The 20,020-nt window shown below is 42.9% G+C and overlaps 1 protein-coding gene across 1 annotated transcript; it reads right to left on the bottom strand.

Annotated features, from left to right (window-relative positions):
* LOC8068705 (disease resistance protein RPP13) lies at positions 13,435-19,853 on the bottom strand. Its single transcript, XM_002439130.2, has 3 exons — positions 18,860-19,853; positions 16,296-17,574; positions 13,435-15,540 (listed from the first exon to the last, which is right to left on the bottom strand). The coding sequence occupies exons 2-3, from the start codon at positions 17,102-17,104 to the stop codon at positions 13,629-13,631; spliced, it is 2,721 nt and encodes a 906-aa protein (XP_002439175.2). The 5' UTR covers positions 17,105-17,574; positions 18,860-19,853; the 3' UTR covers positions 13,435-13,628.

The raw sequence follows: 20,020 nt of genomic DNA, 5'->3' as shown, positions 1-20,020 counted from the left end.
GTGCTTGTAAAATCTTCTAGGGATGCACTCATCAAGGTAGAGAGAGGAGCAAGATCTATGATGGCGACATTTCCACCCATGCCGTCATTGGGGTGGTGGGGATGGGGTGCTCTAGTTTTACCTCAACATCTTTCTAACAAACACCATAAGCCACCTCGATATATTTCAAACAAACGAAGGATGACATTAAGATCCAAATAAGATTAAAGGTGTATGACCTTGTGTTTTGACAAATAAAGCGGATACACATGCATATGCAAAAACCCAAGGAAAATGATCAAGACCATGCGCTCTTGTTATTCAAGTTCTTGCATAAGTCATTACATGGCATTATGGCCCTTGTGATGCATTCATCCCTACATCACCAACTATTCTCATTCACACCACTCCTTGCACTCAATTACCATGGTTGGTTTTCACCTCCACATGCGGCGGTAGTGGCTCGCCGCCCCAGAAATCGCTAGGCCCAGAGGGCGGTATGATCTTGTATGGCAGCAAATTCCCAGCCACGCTATGTGATGTCGACGGAGGCAGCACATCCAAATAAGGCCGTGCATCCGCCACCGTTGTCAACAGGAGCGTCGTCGCTAGTAAAAGCAACACCATTGCCACCTTCGCCCTGGTGGCGGCAGTGTTCTTGTTGCTAGTCATGGCTTCAGGTTTTCTACCCTCTTCTTTTCAGTATTTTGGTATAGGAGAGAGTACTGTGGTGGGTACAAGTTTGGGCACTAATAACATGTATATATAGTTGAGCTGAGACTAGATTTCTCTTGTGGAGAGAAAATAAATGGAAGACATTTAATGCACCACACCATGGTTTGGCACTCATTTATATCATCCTCCATTTTTCAAATTTAGTTTATGCTGATGAGCTGTAATTTGGTCACGTGGGGTACCGATAGAGCCACAACAAAAACAGCTGACTCTCCTTGACCATAGAGTCGTCACCCTCTACCTTTTGTACCTGCAACGACGGCTGGTTTTACTTGGGCGGGGAATGGAAGACAAAAAATAAAGAAACAAAAGGAATTCTTTAATTATATTTTGTCATCCATTTTAAGTTATTTTTGTATGTACTAATGTGCCTATGTTTTACATGAAAATCCAATATATTTTGGAATCAGACTCTGTATCATTGCTAGACGTGAGTTGTTTCTAACTCGTACAAGCATGAATCATGAATTTGGTTTACATATAAGATACCAAAGGCGCAAGGGCAGCTCATTAAATTTTTGCTCTTTAATATTAGAAAAAAAAGTGGGTCAGAAAAATAATTTTGCTCTTTAATATTAGATATGCATTAAATTTGTGACCGTACCTCAATTATATTCTCTGTATGGAATCTAATCGTCTAGGTTTAAATAATTGACTTGACACATATGCTCATATTTTTTATATATTTATTCTAAGCGATTCTCATTAAAAAAATGTGTCTATTTGATTTGACTCACGGTAAGATTCACATCTTTTTTTGTCCAAAGAAGAATGTGCAAACACATATCATTTGGTGATATATATATTTGAACTTTGGTGTTTAACCATTCCATATTTTTTCAATAGGTACTCCCACCGTTCAAAGTTATAAATCGTTTATGTTTGTTTGTGTATATCGTTTTTGCTATACTACTAGAAGATTCAAAACGACTTGCAATTTAGAATGAAGAGGCTACTGTAGAAAAAGATATTCCATCTTAATTAAAATAGAAATATACGACTTTTAGAACAAAAATGCCCCATAACATAAATAATGATGTACAATCACATCAATGCTAAAGAAAAAGAAAATGGACCATGCATGAAGAGGGAAATTTGAAATAATAAGAAGTGCTCTCGCCATTCCAAATTATAAAATATTTGAATTTTCTAAATACATAGATTTTACTGTACACTTAGGTATATATTAGATATATAAAATCAATGCATCTAGAACAGAGTAAAAAGATTGTAAATAAAAGTAAGTAAAAAATAAAAATGAAACAGGAAAAAAAAACTAAGCGACAAGCCGACAAGGTACACATCACGCGGACGTGGTTGTGTCTGAACGCTTAAAACGAATGAACGGACGAAAACACGTCATAGGCCAAAAACAAATAAGAGTCCTCGCAACATGCGCACGCTCCCGGTGGTTGCATAAGCTAACATAATTTTTCTATGTTGAATGGATATGCTTTTTTTTGTTTTATATGGGTTGATTTATGAGGTTTGATCCTTTGTTTCCTTGATTTTTCAGATGTCTACGTAATGATGTGGTCTAATTTCTCTTTTCTTTAGAATGTCTGATGTCAAAACTTTTCTTTTTTGTCTGAAAAATCAAACTTTTCTTTATTATTATCTAAAAAAACTAACTAAGGAATGTAGCTGAGATAAACGTTACCCGGCAAGTAGGGTCAGTTCGGATTCTTAAAAACTAGTTTTTTCCTCTACTTTTTAAAATCCGGATTCTAAACAAAAACTAGTGCGGGTGTTTGGACCCTCCGGTTTCTAAGAACCTGACTTCATTTATTGTTCTATGAGTCATAGGAAACTGGCAAAAGCTGGGTATCAACAACTTCCTAGTTTCTAATTTGAAAAAAATTGGCAGAAAACACTGGCCTGTTTTGGTTTCACCCAGTTTTAAAAAACCAGTTTTTTTAAAAAAAAACTAGTAAAAATTAGAGGGATCCAAACAGGACCTAAGCAATCAGCTGTCCGGTTAAAAACAGTAACTATCAATGTACTCATTAAATTAGCAAGATCTGAGACTGATTCGCAAAATCCTCACTGTTAGCAAGATATCTGAGACTAATAATCAATGTACTCATTAAATTAGCAAGGCCTTCACTCGGGAGGCTCCGATTCTTCTCAGATTATGTTTATTTGAACCAACTAAGACTAATTATTTGCTTGAACTAAAAGTTAGCTAGTTAAAAATTAGCCAACTAACTATTAGCCAATATATGTTTGGTGGATTCTTAGGCTAATAGGTGTCACTAATAATAAATAGCTAGTTATATTTGGTGAATGAACTAACAACTAGCTAAGTTTAGTTAAAAAGTAACTCATCTATTAGCACTCCTGTTTGGGTGAACTAGAACTAATTTTTAGCTTGTTCATGAATACAAACATGCCCTCGATTATGATCATGGTGAGAGACACGATCCCGACTTTGCTTGCCCGCGACAACGATCAATACATGGCAAATCATCAGAGAAAATCCAACAGAATGGAGGCCTCATATCATACAAGATTATATGGCATAACTGTTTTTATTTTAAGCTTTTGGAAATAAAGTTAAGATTGCCATTGGAGGGGTTGCTTTATGTGCTTTTTTTTTGCTTGGGAAGATTCCAATTTAATATTATGGGGAGTGAAAAATATATGATAAGATTGGAGATGCTCTGAACGACATGGAACGCATCACAAAGTGGCCCAGAGCACACCATGGGCTGAAAATAAAATAAAACAGAGAAGACCTCACAATGATGTCGTGGATCGCTTCTCTTGTCTAATAAAAATTGTGGCAAAGCTCTTTCCTCCTTTCGAATAAAATGTGCATGCTCCTCTGGCAACTCTTCTTATTGATCCTTTCTTGTTGCCTAAGAGTTTTAGAAGAAGTGGAATGCGAGAATTTTTCAAAGACGACATCATCCACTCGTTGCAAAAATCGAGCAATGTTGGATCGATGTTGACGAGGTAACACCGAGCGATATGCGAGGAGATAATTTCAATTTTGGACGAGGTTTAGCGATGTTGGATCGATGTTTGAGTCTACTCTGGTGTGGTTTTGGTATTTTTGTAACTTGTTTTTTAAAACTCCTTCCCTATTCGAAAGGATGATCTCCTCAGCAAAGCGTGTTGGCACAGATCTCCTCAACAAGCGTACGTGTTGGCACAAATCTTCTCAGCAAGCGTGTTTCTCATGTTGACTGATCTCCTGCATGCTTGTAGTTGTAGTAGCTTTAAAGAAACGGCTTACTGAGTTTTATTATTTCAGAAGAAATAAAAAACGCCACAGTTGGAACTTTGTATTCAACAAATTGCTAGTTGCCATGACCAAGAATTGACACGTAAATTGCTATTGCCATGGCCCATTTGTAAAGAGTCTTACAAGCTCATCATCACTAATAAGCCCTAACAAATTACCATTGATGATGCTGAGGCCTCTTTCGCCATGGAACATGACATGAGAAGCACACCTCATGCAAACATGCAGCAGGATCGAAGCGCAGCAGGTACTCCGATCTCGAGAACATCACATTACATCACGCCTGGCGAGGCGCGCGGCGGCTCATTGTTGTGACCGTCGCTTGGCCCAGAGGGAGGGATGGGTACTAGGATGACATTCGCCGCCGGCGAGATGTGCCACCGGCGGTCCACCGAACGTGCCGTTGCCGGCAACGGCGGGGAGACGACGACGACGCTGCTTATCTTGGTGAAGCCTGGCGATTGGGAAGGGGAAACGACCTTCGTCACCACCAGCTTGCCGGCGGCGACGGCGGACGATACCTCGCTCAGCTCGACATCAGTCGTCGCTACCGGCGCTGGAGCAGCAGATTGCTGGGGGCTGGGGTTAGCCGGTGCAGGACGCGCCGCCGAGGCCAGGGAGACGGTCGTCGCAAGTACAAGAAGCGGTGGCAGAAGCACCGGCGGTCCTGCTGTTTCGGGTGGCCATTGTTGGCTGATGTGTTGGTGGTGATTGACTGGGCGCTACTCTCTCTCTCTCTCTCTCTCTCTCTCTCTCTCTCTCTCTATATATATATATATATATATATATATATATATATATATATATATATATATATATATATATATATATATATATATATATATATATATATATATATTTGGCTGCCGATATATTTTGGTGTATGAATACGTAGCTAGCTTGGCATGGAAAGACGCTACTATACAGGCAGCATATATGGATACAAATAAATATATGAGCTATAGTGGCGCCTATAATAAATAAATGAACTACATAAATGCAAATTGAAAATATATACACCATGAAAGATCACGCTTTCGTTGAGATGGATGGTGCTTGAAAAATAGTGAAATTGCCTCTGAGCACACGAGATCATTGCAACCAAAAATATGGTTTAATATTATAAACCGCTGATCGGGTCACCAAGCGCACGGCCAATGATTTATCTGACCTAAATTCTTCTATTTAGTGATCTCGTATAGCGATGATGAGATGGGGCTCTGGGCAGCAAGGGAGGGGCTAGGGTTTACCCGCTGTCGACCTTGGCTTCGCTCTACCTTCAAGAGCTAGCCTCCCCATGGCTCCCTCCTCCTCTTGCACCCTCCTGCTCTCTTGCTTTCTTGGCTTGGGTGGCTCTGCTCTGTCGACCCCCATCTAGGTTGATTCCTGACGACGAGATATTTCTCGTGGCTGCTCTTATCCACCATGCGTGCTTGCGTTGACCTTGCTAGGTCTCTAGGTCGGTTCACCACAGTAGGGTGCCTTTTGGCGGCTACTCTGGTGGCTCGGTGCGGAGGTGACCATGGCGTCGGTGCTGATGGGTTGACAGTGTGGGAAAAGAGGGGAGAAGAGGAGAGGAGAGGGGAGGGGCGCCGTGGGGTCTTAGGGTCTCGTCGTGTCGCCATTTACCTTTTCTAGCACCAAGGTTGTGGATGTTTAGCTCCGACAATGCCTAGCAGTGTGATCGCATAGACGGAATCAACCCAATGGTAGTACACGAGATGCAAGGATTTGTATTGGTTCAGATTTCTTGTCAAAAAAATATTGGTTCGGGATGCGGTGCATGCTAAAACCTACTCCGGTGATACTGGTTCGGGATCGGTTGAGATGTGTTGAGCCCGAGGTCCCTACCCTACTTTATATAGGCATGAGAGGTATAGGGTTACAGAGAGGGCAATCGGGCTAACAGATTGTGTTCCTAGTTTGTTACAATAGATTGATCCTAGCTATCATCCAGATACACTTGTCTCGATTTTCCTTGATCTCCACGTTGGTCGACCGCGTTTGCCCTTGCGGGGCTCCCCTCGACAACTACTGGGCCAATAACTTGGTGATGACCAGATATACGAGCGGTGCAGGTACTCTTGGCCCATATCTCTGACAATAGCCCCCGTAAGACTTATTGATAAGGTAGCTAGCGTGTAGCTTTAAGCCTTCGGCCAGGACATTGTAGTTTCCCCTGTAAGTTATACACGTAAGTGCATAGTGAGCATCCTTGGGTAGCCCGAGGTATCTGAATAGTGCAATTAGATATTCCCGAGTGTCGGGTATGTTGCCGGTTGAGTATCAAAAGCATTTCTCAGATAGCGAGAATCTTCAAGTACTGAGTGGAGAAATGGTACTCCCTCCATACCCAAAAAAATCTGACGTTTAGAACATAATTGTAGTAACCAAGGAGTGATTAATTAGAGGTTGTTTTTCCTTCTTTGTCTCTAATAAATAGGATTGTAGTTGCTCTTTATACAAGAAAATTAACCTGCTCAACTGGCTAGTCACAGGTTTCAGTGTTGTGTCCAGGTTTGAATTTTGCCAGCCCCACCTTTTGTGAAGGTCCAAAGCATGCAGTTAATGTGGAGAGTCGAATGAGCAGTTGGATGGTCGCGCGCGTAATGGGAGAGGGTAAACATGTCCAGAGCCTCCCTTGCTACAGCAGAACGCATGTCCAGAGCCTCCCTTGCTACAGCAAAACGTCAGATTTTGTAAAAATATGGTGAAAACTCAAAACGTCTAGTTTTTTAGGTACATAGAGAGTACACTATATATCAGGAACATGGTTCCTTGGTGACTATAAGTGCTTGACTCAGGTGGGGTACACCCCATATGGTGACTATAAGTGCGGTGGTACACCCCATATCAAGAAACATGGTTTCCTAGACGTAACCCTCGGGATGTTTTGGTGGTGTTCCTGATAACCGGAAGCATGGCTTCTAGGACATCACGGATACCGTATTTAGGGTAGAGATACTGCTATACTCGAGAAGTTGGTTCTCGACGTATTCCGACATGTAACTAGTGGTTGTGCATAATTAAGTCCTAGTCGTAGAACAATAATGAGGATGGGGTAGGCCGGTGCACCTCCATCGTGCGCGCATCACTGGCTAGAGTATCAGTGCTGTGGGAGTTTCATGTGAGTTTCATTCATATTAAATAGATTGTCACATAGGTATTTTTGATGACATGACAATATATTTAAAAAGAGAGAGAGAAGAAATGAGTTTCATCTAGATAAAACTCTCTTGACTATAGATGGCCATCGGGCCGGCATGGCCCGACCCGGCCCGGGCCCGGGCTAGGCACGGCCCGTAGCGTGCCGTGCCGGCTTGGCCCGCGTGCCTGTCGTGCCGTGCCTCAGCAGCCTGCGTGCTTGGCCTTCGGCCCAAGCACGGGCCCACGGGCCAAATTCAGGCCGTGCTCGGCCCGAGCAGCACGGCAAAAATAACATGTCGTGCCGGCCCATGGCCCATGTAATTCAAAATGTCTCAATCAACTCATCATTTCATCAGGATTATAACACACCACAGAAGCACAGAACAAAGAACACAAAAGTTAAAAGAAAATAAGATATGTGCAATGCTACCTCATTAAAAATCTTTCTAGGTAAAACTCACCTTTGTGAGAAACCCCAGAAAGGGAAAAAGAGTGCAACACAGCTCCTATATAATGAAAATGTTCAAAGGTTCACAGATACATCACAAACTCACAGTCACAGTCACAGTTATGTGTGTCGGGTTCACTAGTACAATGAAGCTCTGTACAACCAGTTCCAAACCTATTGCTACGGGCATTTCTCAGACCCGCCAGCGCTGAGGGCCAGTGGAAATGAAACTTTCCACTGCCGGTTAATTGAGAACCGCTAGTGGAAACCAATTTCCACAGGTGGTTGGCTAAGACAACCGCCTGTGTAAAGTTGTTCAAATGTTCCCACCAAACCCTATATATACAAATTGCAAATATATGTACACCATGAAAGGCTGTGCTTTGGTTGAGGTGGATAGTGCTTGAAAAATGGTGAAATTTTTGCCTGATGGTTCACAATACCATCGCAAGAACCAAAAAATGGTTGAAAGCCCTAGTTTGGTTTTGGATAATTGATGAAACCCTAGTACTAACCTCTATACTAAGTGTGTGTAGACTTAATGAGGTTGGTACATGCAAGTGATGGAGCAAGTGATGATCATGGTGATGACCACAAGATGATCAAGTGCTCAACTTGGAAAAGAAGAAAGAGAAAAACAAAACCCTATGGAGATCAAGGCAAATGTATTGCTTAGGGTTTTGGTTTTGGTGATCAAGACACCATAGCGGGTGTGATCACATTTAGGATAGATAGCCGTACTATAAAGAGGGGAATTCTTTGGCTAAGCGGTTATCAAGTGCCACTAGGTGTCATTGTTCATGTGCATGCATTTAGCACCTAGTGAGCTAACTTAACTTCTTCAAAGAAAATGATTGTGAAAATGCTAACACACGTGCACTTGTTGGTTTACACGTTGTGGTGTTGGCACGCTTTGAGAAGGAGGTGAAGTTTGAAGGGTAGAGAGAGGATGGGTTCCTCTCTCCCTCCCGCCGAGCTTGCGAGGCGGGATTCAGCGCTTTTTGAGAAAATGAAGTGCATATTTTCTATTGCGCCGGTGGGAACTTTGGACAAGTCGCGGGAGTGTTTCTCACTGAAGAAACACTCACCGTACGCTGGCTTCTGGAGCACCGAACACTGAGTCTGAGCGTCCGGTGCAGACACTGCCTGGCCCAGCTAGGGTAAGGCACTGGACGACAGGCACCGGACGCAGGCCTATGCGTCTGGTGGTCCGTGTCCGGTGTGAGGTCCGTTTTGCAGAGCTCTCTGAGTTTAAGTCCGGTGAGCACCGGACGCAGCGTGGAGCGTCCGGTGACCCTGTGTTTCTGCAGACCTCTCTAAGTTTAGGACCGGTGTGCACCGGACGCGTCCGGTGCCAACTTGCTCAGCGTTCGGTGCACTGCAGGTGACCGTTAGACTCTGACACGAGAAGTTCAAAAGGCGACACGTGGCTGGTGTTGGAGCACCGGACGCAGGTGTTGAGCATCCGGTGCCCCTTTAAGAGCGTCCGGTGACCCCGAGTTTTGCCCAGTGAAAGAGCCAACGACTCTATTTGTTTGAGGGGCTATAAATACGTGTTTGGCCGGCTTAGGGCTTACTCTCTTGGTATTCTAACATACTTGATATCCTTGTGAGCCTAAGCAAACACCTCCCACTCATCTCCTTCATAGATTATTCATCTTTGTGAGATTGGGAGTGATTCCAAGTGCATTTGCTTGAGTGATTGCATCTAGTGGCACTTGGGGATCGATTTGGCTGCGGTTTTCTTGTTACTCTTGGTGGTTGCCGCCACCTAGACGGCTTGGAGCAGCGGAGGAGCTTTGGCACGAGTTGGTGATTGTTCGTGGCCATCTCTCGGCGATTGTGAGAGGTTTGTGCCTACCTCGGCGGAGAGCCAAAGGCAACATTAGTGGATTGCTCGTGTCATTGAGCTACCTCACTTGTGGGTAGGTTCTTGTGGTGTCCTAGTGAGGATGAGGTTCGTGCTACACCTCTTAGCCACCGAACCACAAAGTGTTGGTCGACACAACGGGGACGTAGCGTGCCGACAAGCACGTGAACCTCGGGAGAAAAATTGCTTGTCTCCATTGTGTTTGTTGATTGGATTTCTCCCTATGATTGGACTTCATATTATTGATTGGTTCATCCCCTCTACACGGCGGTATAAATATCTCATCCTATCATTTACTTACCGCAAAGTAGTGTAATTAGTTTAGTTGCTTACTTTGTCTTGTGTAGCATAGGTCACTAGTATTCCTTGTAGAGACTTAGTTCTTGTGTGCATAGTGATCATAGCAACTAGAATTGTTGGGTAGGTGGCTTGCAAACACCCCTTTAGAGCTAGAGCAAAAAGCTTCGCTTTGTTATTTACTAACCTCTTGCTCTAGTGAGTTTGTAGAATTTTTAAATAGGCTATTCACCCCCCTCTAGCCATATTAGGACCTTTCAATGGTTTAAAATTATAAACTACTGATCGGATCACCGCACAACCATGATTTATCAGACCTATTTTCTTGTATATAGCGATCTTGTATGCTGATGATGAGATGGAGTTGCACGACCTTGCGACTGAACCTAGGGTTTACCACGCTATCGACCCTGGTTTTGCTCTACCTCTGCAAGAGCCTAGCTCCTGCTCTCTTACTTTCTTGGTTGGGGTGGTGGCTCTGCTCTATTGGCTCTTGTCTGCCATGTTCCCTCCTTCTCATTGTGCTTGCTTCTACCCTTGTCCTGCGAAAGACTAGGGTGCTGGCCACACTATCCCTAGGGAGTCCTATAGATCCACCCGCGAGGAACAAGCCTCCAATTAGCAACATTGTGACCCATGTTGGGTCGCTTATGCTGGATCGGTCATAGTCGGTCCCCCCTACATGACACTCATTGCTTCTTCTACCTCCATTGCCATGGATGGATGGGATGGTGACCTCGTTGGGTTAGAGTGCCCCTCATATGCATATAACAGGGTGACGAAATTGGTCAACACCAATACCCCTTCTCTATATGTGGCATGCACCACAAGGTCACCACTTTTGTAGCTAGTTTTCTTCCTCTCGGTTTGGCGTCACTGTGCCGCCAGTGACACCCATCAAAGATGTGGGTGAGGCTAGCCCTAAAAAGATGTGGCATGGCTCAAATCTAGCTTTGTGGCTTCTTCCCTTTGGCCATTGATGTCTCCACTCTAGCTTACTTTGAGTTTCAACCTATGCATCCTTCTACCACAAGTGCCTGCTTCCTGGTCCTTGTACTCTTCACAACTTCGTGATGCTCCTTCATGCCTTGTTGTTTTGCAGAGGGAGCAAGAGAGGTGGTTGTGTTGTTATTGTTGAATGGATATCATCCCCGATCGACATCCAGTTGGCGGTCACCAAGGAGGTCATTTTTCGTTGTCAACGAATGGCTAAGGTTCACATGTGTGTCTACCTGGCTATGGGCTCGAGCTTATTGAGTTCTTGTAGAACCAAATAAAACCCGATCCTTGTAGTCTTTGGTTGATGGCTAGTTTCGCCAATCTAAGGTTGAGAAGGTTCTTCCCATATGAAATTATGTTGCTTGTTTTTTTAGTTTTTGGAAAGCAATGTTAGGTTCATTACTACTGCAGGAATGATGTTTCTTGATGTGCCTAATTTATTTATTTATTTTGGAAATGTTCCAATTTAGAATTATTGGGAGCGTGGAGAATTACTAGTTATGGTGGGAGAGAATCTAGAGATAGCATAAAATTGGGCCAAAACAAGTCATGGGCCCAAAACTATATGTAAAGCGAAAAGTTCTCACAATGATAGATGTGCACACTTCTCTTGTCTAATAAGCTCATGACAAAGCTCTGTTACAATCCTTTGGAATAAAATGTGCATGCTGATTGCATAAGCGAGATATAACATTTAAGATTTTCTTTTTGGAATCAAACTCAAAACATATAGTTTTACCATTTGACAAATCATTGACAGCTTGCTGCTCTATAAATTATTTGAGAAGAAAATGTCACAATTTTTGGCACGTTTGTATTCAAATTGCCGGTTGCCAATGCAACTTACAATGACCTAGAAATGGCACAAAATAAAGAGTCTTGCATGCAAGCTCAAGAATACTTGTAACACGAGAAACACACGCCTCTTGAAAGCATGCAGAAGAACAAGTACCCAGCCAGCGAACATCAGGCCAACTGGGCAGCCGGCTGCTCATCTGCAGGCCCAGGGCTAGATCTGTATCTGTTGTGCCCGTCGCTAGGCCCGGAGGTTGGGATGCCTCTCAACGCCGGCGAGGTGCGCCGCTCCACCGAGCGTGCAGCTGTCAACGCCGGGGAGACGACTGCTTCGGAAGGAGAAGCCACCAGCAACATGCCGCCGGCGACGGACACCTCGCCGAGCTCGACATCAGTCGCCACCGTCGCTGGAGCAGGACGCGCCGCCGAGGCCAGCGAGACGGTCATCGCCAGCAGGAGAAACGGCGGCAGAAGCAGCAGTGCCGCCGCCGGCACTCTGACGGTGCTCCTGCTGTTTCGGGTGGCCATTGTTGGTGAGCTCTTATTTTGGTGTTTGACGCAGTGCGTGCTAGTTGGCTGGGCTACCACTGCTCTCGTCAATTGCCGCTATACACAGGCAGCTCTCCCTGATATAAATAAACATGAGCTATAGTGGCTGGAATAATAAATGAACTATATAAATGTAGATATATCATATATGCTCAATCCATCCCAAATTATAATTAAGATGTTTGACTTTTTAAACACAAAATTTGATCACTCGTCTTATTTAAAAATTTGTACATAATATCATTTTTTTTGTTGTGACTTGGTTTATTAATAAAAGTTCTTCAAGAATAACTTAATTTGATTATGCTTGTATAATTTTTTAAATAAGACGAGTGGTCAAACTTAAGACAAAAAGTCAAACATTTTATAATTTGGGATAGAGACAGTATAAATATGTACCACGATATAGATGGTGTAGATATGGCTGCTGGAGATCATGCTTTCGTTGATCTGGATGGTGCTTATTTTGAAAAAAAAAATGGTGAAATTTCCTATGAGCTCACGATATCAGCGCAAGAACCAAAAACAAATCTTAATGTTACCACTAAATATACTCTACATTAATCCTCATGCGCCTGATGAAAGGAAGATATTATTCAGATTTTGTTTCAACACGGAACCTTAATTTCATTGCCAATAATAACACAACTATTAATAAAGGAGAACCACCCTGATACTCCTCTTTTCAAAAATCGCACGAACCTTGAACTAGCCCAGCTAACTAATTAAACATGTGGTTAATTATTATTTTTCACCTGTGTACCGTATATATATATGGGCCGTCCAAGCCCAGGCCCAAGCCGAACTCAACTCTCTCCCTGATCCCCTTCCTTTGGATTATGTTCATCTCTTCCATTTCTGTGTGAGCCAGCAAAGAGGGGACCTGTTTCTCAAAAAAAAAAAGGCAAGGAGGGCATGGCTCACACATCTCAGCGAGCGCCGTCCTGATTAAAAATTTCGATCAAATTTGAAATTTTAGTCTAGTCTACAGTTCAAACAAATTAACAGCTAGTGTAAATCCCGTATATACCGAATGTACATTTGTTGTTGACAAAGATAATGGTATTCAGTTGGATACTCTAGTTTCTTGTAATACACGTGCATGTGTATGCTGAGAGTATAATTTTTTTGACAAAAAGTAATAGTATTTAGTTAAATACTCTTTATTTCTTTTGAGAATAAATATTTTCAAATAATAATGCTAGGCCTGCCCGTGCCCCGAGCTTGGCCCTATAATTGGGGAGGAGGGCCCAATCCATGAACAGCTCATTTGTCCTAATCCTGTTCGCATCCTCCTCTACATCGACGCACACAACACATACCATGCCTACACACTTCTGAAATTATAGCAAATTGCAATCAAAATTAGGAAAGGCCAGAGCAAACATGATCAGGGTTCAAAAATATAACAAGACACAAATCTCAGAACAATTTTTAGTCTTCTTGGCTCCCCCGTAAGTCATGTCCAATTTCTTCAAACTCGTTACAGTTTACACTAATCAGCATGGATTGACTTTTCGGGTGCCTTCTGATGGCTTTTCTGCATGCGGACACTACTTTTAGTCTTCTTGACTGCCTATGATCGCATTTGACTCGTATGAACAAGTAGATTTTTTCAAGGCTAGCAAGATTCTCGATGCCACCAACTGGACTTCCCCTTGCAGTTGCATTGTATCTTCTTCACAAGCATCAAGATCTATGTTCAGTATCTGTAGCCGTGGCATCGCGGATGACTCAAAAGTGAGGAACGATAGCCCACAAGAGAAATCAAAATGCTTCAGGCTAGGGAATGTGTTTGGGTGGATAATGATGTTTTTCTCTGGGATTGTTTTAGCTCTTAACTCGAGGTAGATGAGGCAGGGCAACTGTGCAAGAACCTGGATGCCATCACGCCCAAGCTCCTCGACTCGTAGTCCTTCCAAATAGGCCAACCTGCCAGCATGCACAATACAATTCGGGACCTTGGGTATTATATGTCCGGTCAAACGAAGCCTCTGCAGATGCTGTGGACATGTGATGAAATTACTCCAGAACTGTGTTGAGAGGGGCCTGCCATCAAACTGAAACTTATGAAAATACAGAAGACGGAGGTTGCTGTTGCCAAGCTTGTCAAGAGAGGCAGACAGAATTGTGTCAGGATCATCTTCTACGTCACCTGGCCCAGAGTAATAACTCACATCAAGCTCCCTAAGACTGGTCAGCTCACCAAGATCTCTGATGCAACGTATGGAATTACTTGTCCTGATGTAAAAATGGATCAGTGTGCGTAGGTTGCACAGCTTGCTAAGCCCATTTATCCACACTACATTTCCAAATTGTCTTGGAAGAGTGAGATGCCTTAAAGATGACAAAGAAGTAAAATCTGAGAATTGGTCCAAGGGGCACAATATTGTGGATTCAATATCTAGAGTCATCAAATATTTCAGTTTCCCAAACTTCTTTGGCAGCACCAAACGAAAGCCCTGGACTCTCAGATACCTCAGCAGAAAAAGGTTATTTATAGCAGATAAATCAAGGCACATAGATTCTGGCCGCACATATGAGCCCCGCTGGTCCATGTCCAAAACTCTCAAGAGCTCAAACTTCGAAAGTGGAGGCATGCAGTCAGCTGCAGGGAAGAACTTATATGACCGAATTTGTGATTGACTCATCCTCTCAAATACCAGGGCTATGTCTCTGTTATGAAACTGATGGCTGATCCGACGAACTTCCAGTGCTCCAATCATGGTGAAGTTCCTATCAATTATAGTAATGAAGTTTTCATTTTTGCACTTCGATATAATAAGATCAAGCATTAGGTCATGAACTTGACATGCCTGCACCTCACCATGAGCATTGAAGCATGGTTCGATCATACTTCTGTTGATGAGTTCGTTCAAACAATTTTCAGCAGCTTCCTCCAGATCTAAACCATGCCTTTTCCTAACAAATCCTTCGGCTATCCATTTTCTCACCAAAACATTTGTCTGAATTACAGAGTCTTCAGGATATGCACCAAGATATAGCAAGCATGTCTTGAGCTCATGGGACAGGTCATTGTAGCTAAGACTAAGCACCTGCCTCATCCATTCCAGTGTAGGATTTGTGTCCAGCTCTGAACCTATTGAATTATGTATCTTCTCCCATATCTCGACATGCATGCTTTGGTTAGCCAAAAGGCTTCCGATGCTAGTAATTGCCAATGGTACACCTTTGCATTTCCTCAACATGTCATTTGAAATCTTTCTAAATTGTTGGGGGCAACCATCCTGTGTGCCAAATAACCTTTTGAAAAACAGCATACTTGACTGAAGCTCATTAAGGGGTTGCATCTGGAATACTTGGCCTCCACTTGGATAGCAACAAGCTGTGGCAACATCTTGAATGCGTGTCGTAGTTATCACTCTACTGCCATTATTATTCTCCACAAAAGCACACTCAATAGTGCGCCAATCTCTGGTGCTCCATAAGTCATCAATTATGATAAGGTACCTGCAATAAGTAATTTCTAAGTCGAAGTCTCAGCTGCATGACATCTGTTCCTACATAGCGTTTCCACATGATACATGCAAAGTGATAAAGTTTTAGATAGAATGGTCCAAGAAAATATGAGGAACATGCCATGACTTAGGTCTTGTGGAATGAAGCAGAGGAATAAATTTTTGTTCCATGATGTTTTGGTTATGGTTCATGCTTAATTCCAGGTAATGGGTAACCTCAAAATAACGTATTACATCTTTTGTGCATAGTAAAATTTATTTGAAAACTAAAACTCATCCTAATTTTTGAAAGTGCAAAATATACTGCTACTATCACAGAGTATACACACCAGATATTTTTTCATCTTAAGTACAACATTGTTAAATAAAAACTTTATATACAACATTACGGTTAAGGGGGAACTTATCTAAGAAAAATGAATCCCACGAAAACAGAAAAAAAAATCCATAAATCGGATAAACAAAAAAAATCTATGTCAAAATAAGAACTCTTAATTTTAATTTTGTGATGTTATATAGGAGTATTATGACTTTTTGTCGGTAACAAATCATGCATGAAAATTTTTAATCAAAACGACTTGGTCAGTGTACAAGATAGCTTAAGCTTAATTTAGAAAAACTTGGTATGTTCACATATTGCTATTAGACAATGATGATATATAGATATTTGAGAACAGCGACTAGAAACGGAGAATTAGAAACTTTGATTAATAAATACGTTATCTCAAATCATAGGTAAACATGTACCTCTTATTTGTGAGTTGTGCTCTGAGGATTTTGACAAGCTTTTGGACGTCATCTTCCGCTTCCTTACCATCAAATCCAATTCCATACAGTATATCCTTTAAAATCTTTGGCATGTAGGGAGTTCTAGAGACGGACACAAACGCCGAACATTCAAACTCATTTTTTATTTTAGCGTGTACTTGGTTCGCAAGTGTTGTCTTGCCAAGGCCACCAAAACCCACGATGGACACCACTTTAATTTGTCCAGAAAGACTGCCACCTTCTTCAATCATCAATTTGGTGATTTCCTCCCGTGGACCATCAATACCCACAAGCCTTTTTGCATCCTCAAACAATTCAGGGAGCCTTGGGTCAACTTCCACCACCACTCGAGACGTTGAGATAGACTCATCAATCCTGTATCTATCTCTTATTTTACTCTGCTCCTCCACACAAGCTTTGATGTCTTGAATCATGTTTGCAAGCTGATAGTGCAGTCGCAATTCCCTAATCTTGCGTGCAATCTTGTGAAACAAGCCATCCTTATCATCTCCTTGGCCAAGCTGGTGCATGAAAATGTCAATGCAATCCTCAATATCATAGCCCATCTCACGAACCTTGTCTCTCCAAACCTTTGTTTGGCCATCAAGCTTCTCCATGTCTGCTAGTTTCTCCAGTGCAGCATTCATATTAGTCAACTCACAGCTGAGGAGCTCGATATCTCTTCGGACCCCCTTGCGTTGCATGTACTGATCACTGAGCAGCACTGATAGCTTGGAGAGGAGCGAGCTCAGCACCCCAGTGAAAGCACTCACCACCATGCTTGCCATCTCAACCCCCTAGCTAGCCCCCCTCTAGCAGGGGCAATGGTGTGAGGTGGTTTGTGCTCTGCATTTGAGTGCAGTGGTTTAGTGGAATTTCCATGTAACTGGGTGGTGGAGGTTCTTATGATGCAGAAATCTGCACAATTCATTTTTGTCATTGGGATCCACACCCAAGTTGAAACGTCCATCATGGAGATTGGCCAAAGGACAAACAGAATGCACCACAGATTCGTCTCTCTTGCTTTGTCTTCTAGGATTCCCCGTGAATTACAATGCTTTAATAAAAATTCAATGGTGACTAGTTCTGAGGGTGCTCACTCGGCTAACTCAAGTTTGAGCCTTCCTTTTTTTAATGATTATTTGGGAGCTCTGGATAACATGGAAATGAGATATTTTTAAGAAAGGAAGCTTTTTTATAAAAGGGTGTTTCTTGTTGACGCTTGTCAACACATGCACGCCACGTAGGAGTAGGCGATCTGCAACATATATTTAGTCCTAGTTAGTACCGGACAAAGCAGCCATACATTTTGTGAAAGTAATGCTGATTGTACTGCTAAACGATTGATAATGCATGATTTCTATATATTGAGCTCATCAGCTGGCTCAAAATTCAGGCTTGACAGCTCAGAATAATGAAAAAGCTGGACACAAATGATCTCAATCTGTATGAAGTTGGCTTATGCAGATCAGACTTCATATTATTTTGCAGGATGATGCATGATCCATCTGTGCCATGGAAGACTAATAGACCAAGCACCACCTGAAAAAGGAGACATATATTTGCAGTCCTATTTAGTACTGGACAATCTTCTTAATATAATGAGCCGCAGGTCTCCTGCGTTTTCGAGGAAAAAAATAGTACTAGGAAACCAGCAAAAAAAAAAGAAAAAAACTTAGACAAAAGCCAAACAATTGGTAGTTCAAGGTTTGTACACCAGTACACCAGGACCACTTATAGTGTGACAAATCATGCACATAACCTTCTTTAGCAGTTTAGCTTCGGCAAAAACATAGCCAAGTTCCAGGGTTCCAGGTAACTCACATACATTTGCAGAGTATAAATAGATGACAGCTACACCATGTCAATATCACATTCCTTACTTCACATGCCCTGATGAAGGTCATGATCCTTAAGTTGTAGGAGCATTTTACATAGCGCTAGTCATAAGGTTAAGAAATCTGCAGTTCCTATGTCATAATTGGTACTTCTTTGATCGTAAAAAACCATATTTGCAGTTTCTGTGTCATATAAGGTTATGAGGAAAAAAATATGGAATTTCTGTGGAATTTTTTTATACTTCTTTGATCAGAGAAAAGAAATATATCCTCTCTACAATTTTGAAGCTATATATTGACAAAAACAACAGATCACTTAGAGGTGCCACTTATAATCTTTTAATCAACTACAGTCTTAGTTTAAATGGAAGAACAAAATTTAGAGCATGGTCTTTGGCAGTATTATTGTGAACAGATTGTATGAAGGACAGATCAATCATTTTAGTCTGATGACAGGTAAGATTTTCTATGAAAAGAGCGATGACCTTGTGCCTATTTATTTTGCACCTATGGCAGAACCAATCATGAGAGTTGAAGGCATGAGCAAGGCATCCAAAGTAGCAGAGCAAAACATATACCATGCATTGATGCATATATTCAAATCCTAATCAAAGAAAGGTACAGAGAAGATATGATTATAGTTCAAAAATAAAAGAAGAGACGAAGCACAGAACAAACTAAGAACAGCATAAGCATACTGCATACCAGTAATCCAGCATTTTTAGTCTTCTTGACTGCCTGGTACTATTGCATATTTATCCTCCTCCACTAATCCCAGCAATATTCTGCCATTTCCATTTCCATTAAACTCATATACAGTCTACATGAATCTGTATGGCTTGACTTTTAGAATGCCTGCTGATGGTGTCTCTGCATGCAGATTCGATTTTAGACCCATGATCACATTTGGCATATATATACATGGAGATCTCTTCAAGGCTAGCAAGGTGCTCGATCCCACCAACTGGACTGCCCTCTTGCAGTTGCATTGCACCTTGTCCACGACCATCAAGTAGTATCTTCAGCCTCTTTAGCTGTGGCATTGTGGCTGGCTCGAAAGTGAGGAGTGACAGCTCACAACGGAAATCAAAATGCTTCAGGCTAGGGAATGTGTTTGAGTGGATAATGATGTTTTTCTCTGGGTTTGTCTTTAGTTTCTAACACGAGAAAAATGAGGCAGGGCAATTGTCAGGCAGGTGAAGTCCTAAGTCCCTTACTCTCTGCTCCTGATCTTCGTCTCGCGCCGGTGAAGGCCACCGCAGCCCGCAGGTGATGGTGACGCAGGGAGCTCCAGCCCTGTGCTGGCCGGCCGTGGCGGGCCCTCCGCTGGCGGGCCGTGGCGGCGACACGGCGGTGGAGGAAGTGGCGAACGGCGGTTCGAGGAGGACTGGAGCAGGCGGACAAGCCACGGGGAACGAAGGGACGGAAATCGAGGAGGGGAGGACGAGCCACGGAAGCACAGGAAGCGGATGAGCGCGGCCGGTGGCGCAGTCCGACACTGGGGCTTAGATCAGGCCGGCGGTGGCTCGGATCCGCTCGATCTGTCCGGCGTTGTCGTCGATAGGGAAGTGGCAGAGATTGGCAACCGGCGGAGTAGGACGAGATGGGAGCGAGGGAGCTCCGCCGGGGACAGGGGGAGGCGACGGTGTCGGCGACCGAGGGAGGTCGTCGGGTGAGGAGGGAGATGAGAAGACCCGGTGGCCAGTGAGGGAGAGTGGGAGACGAAGAGAGGGTGCTCTGATTTGATTCAAAAAAAAAAAAAAAATCCTGAGTCCTGACACGTGGAGCCCGCGATTTTTTAAGAGCCACCACGTCATTTTGGATTAGGCCTTCTTTAGTTCACCTAAAATTAAAAAAAATCAAGAT

This window comes from Sorghum bicolor, chromosome 9 (assembly GCF_000003195.3).
Source record: "Sorghum bicolor cultivar BTx623 chromosome 9, Sorghum_bicolor_NCBIv3, whole genome shotgun sequence".
In the NCBI taxonomy this organism is placed as follows: domain Eukaryota; kingdom Viridiplantae; phylum Streptophyta; class Magnoliopsida; order Poales; family Poaceae; genus Sorghum; species Sorghum bicolor.
The sequence above is the reverse complement of the archived record's forward strand: the minus strand, read 5'-3'. Positions and strand labels throughout refer to the sequence as shown.

Excerpts from the sequence above, each read along its gene's own strand:
- LOC8068705 (XM_002439130.2), bottom strand. The coding sequence starts at position 17,104 with ATGGCAAGCATGGTGGTGAGTGCTTTCACTGGGGTGCTGAGCTCGCTC. Across the intron at positions 15,541-16,295 it reads GCACAACTCACAAATAAGAG|GTACCTTATCATAATTGATG; the intron begins GTACATGTTTAC and ends TACTTATTGCAG.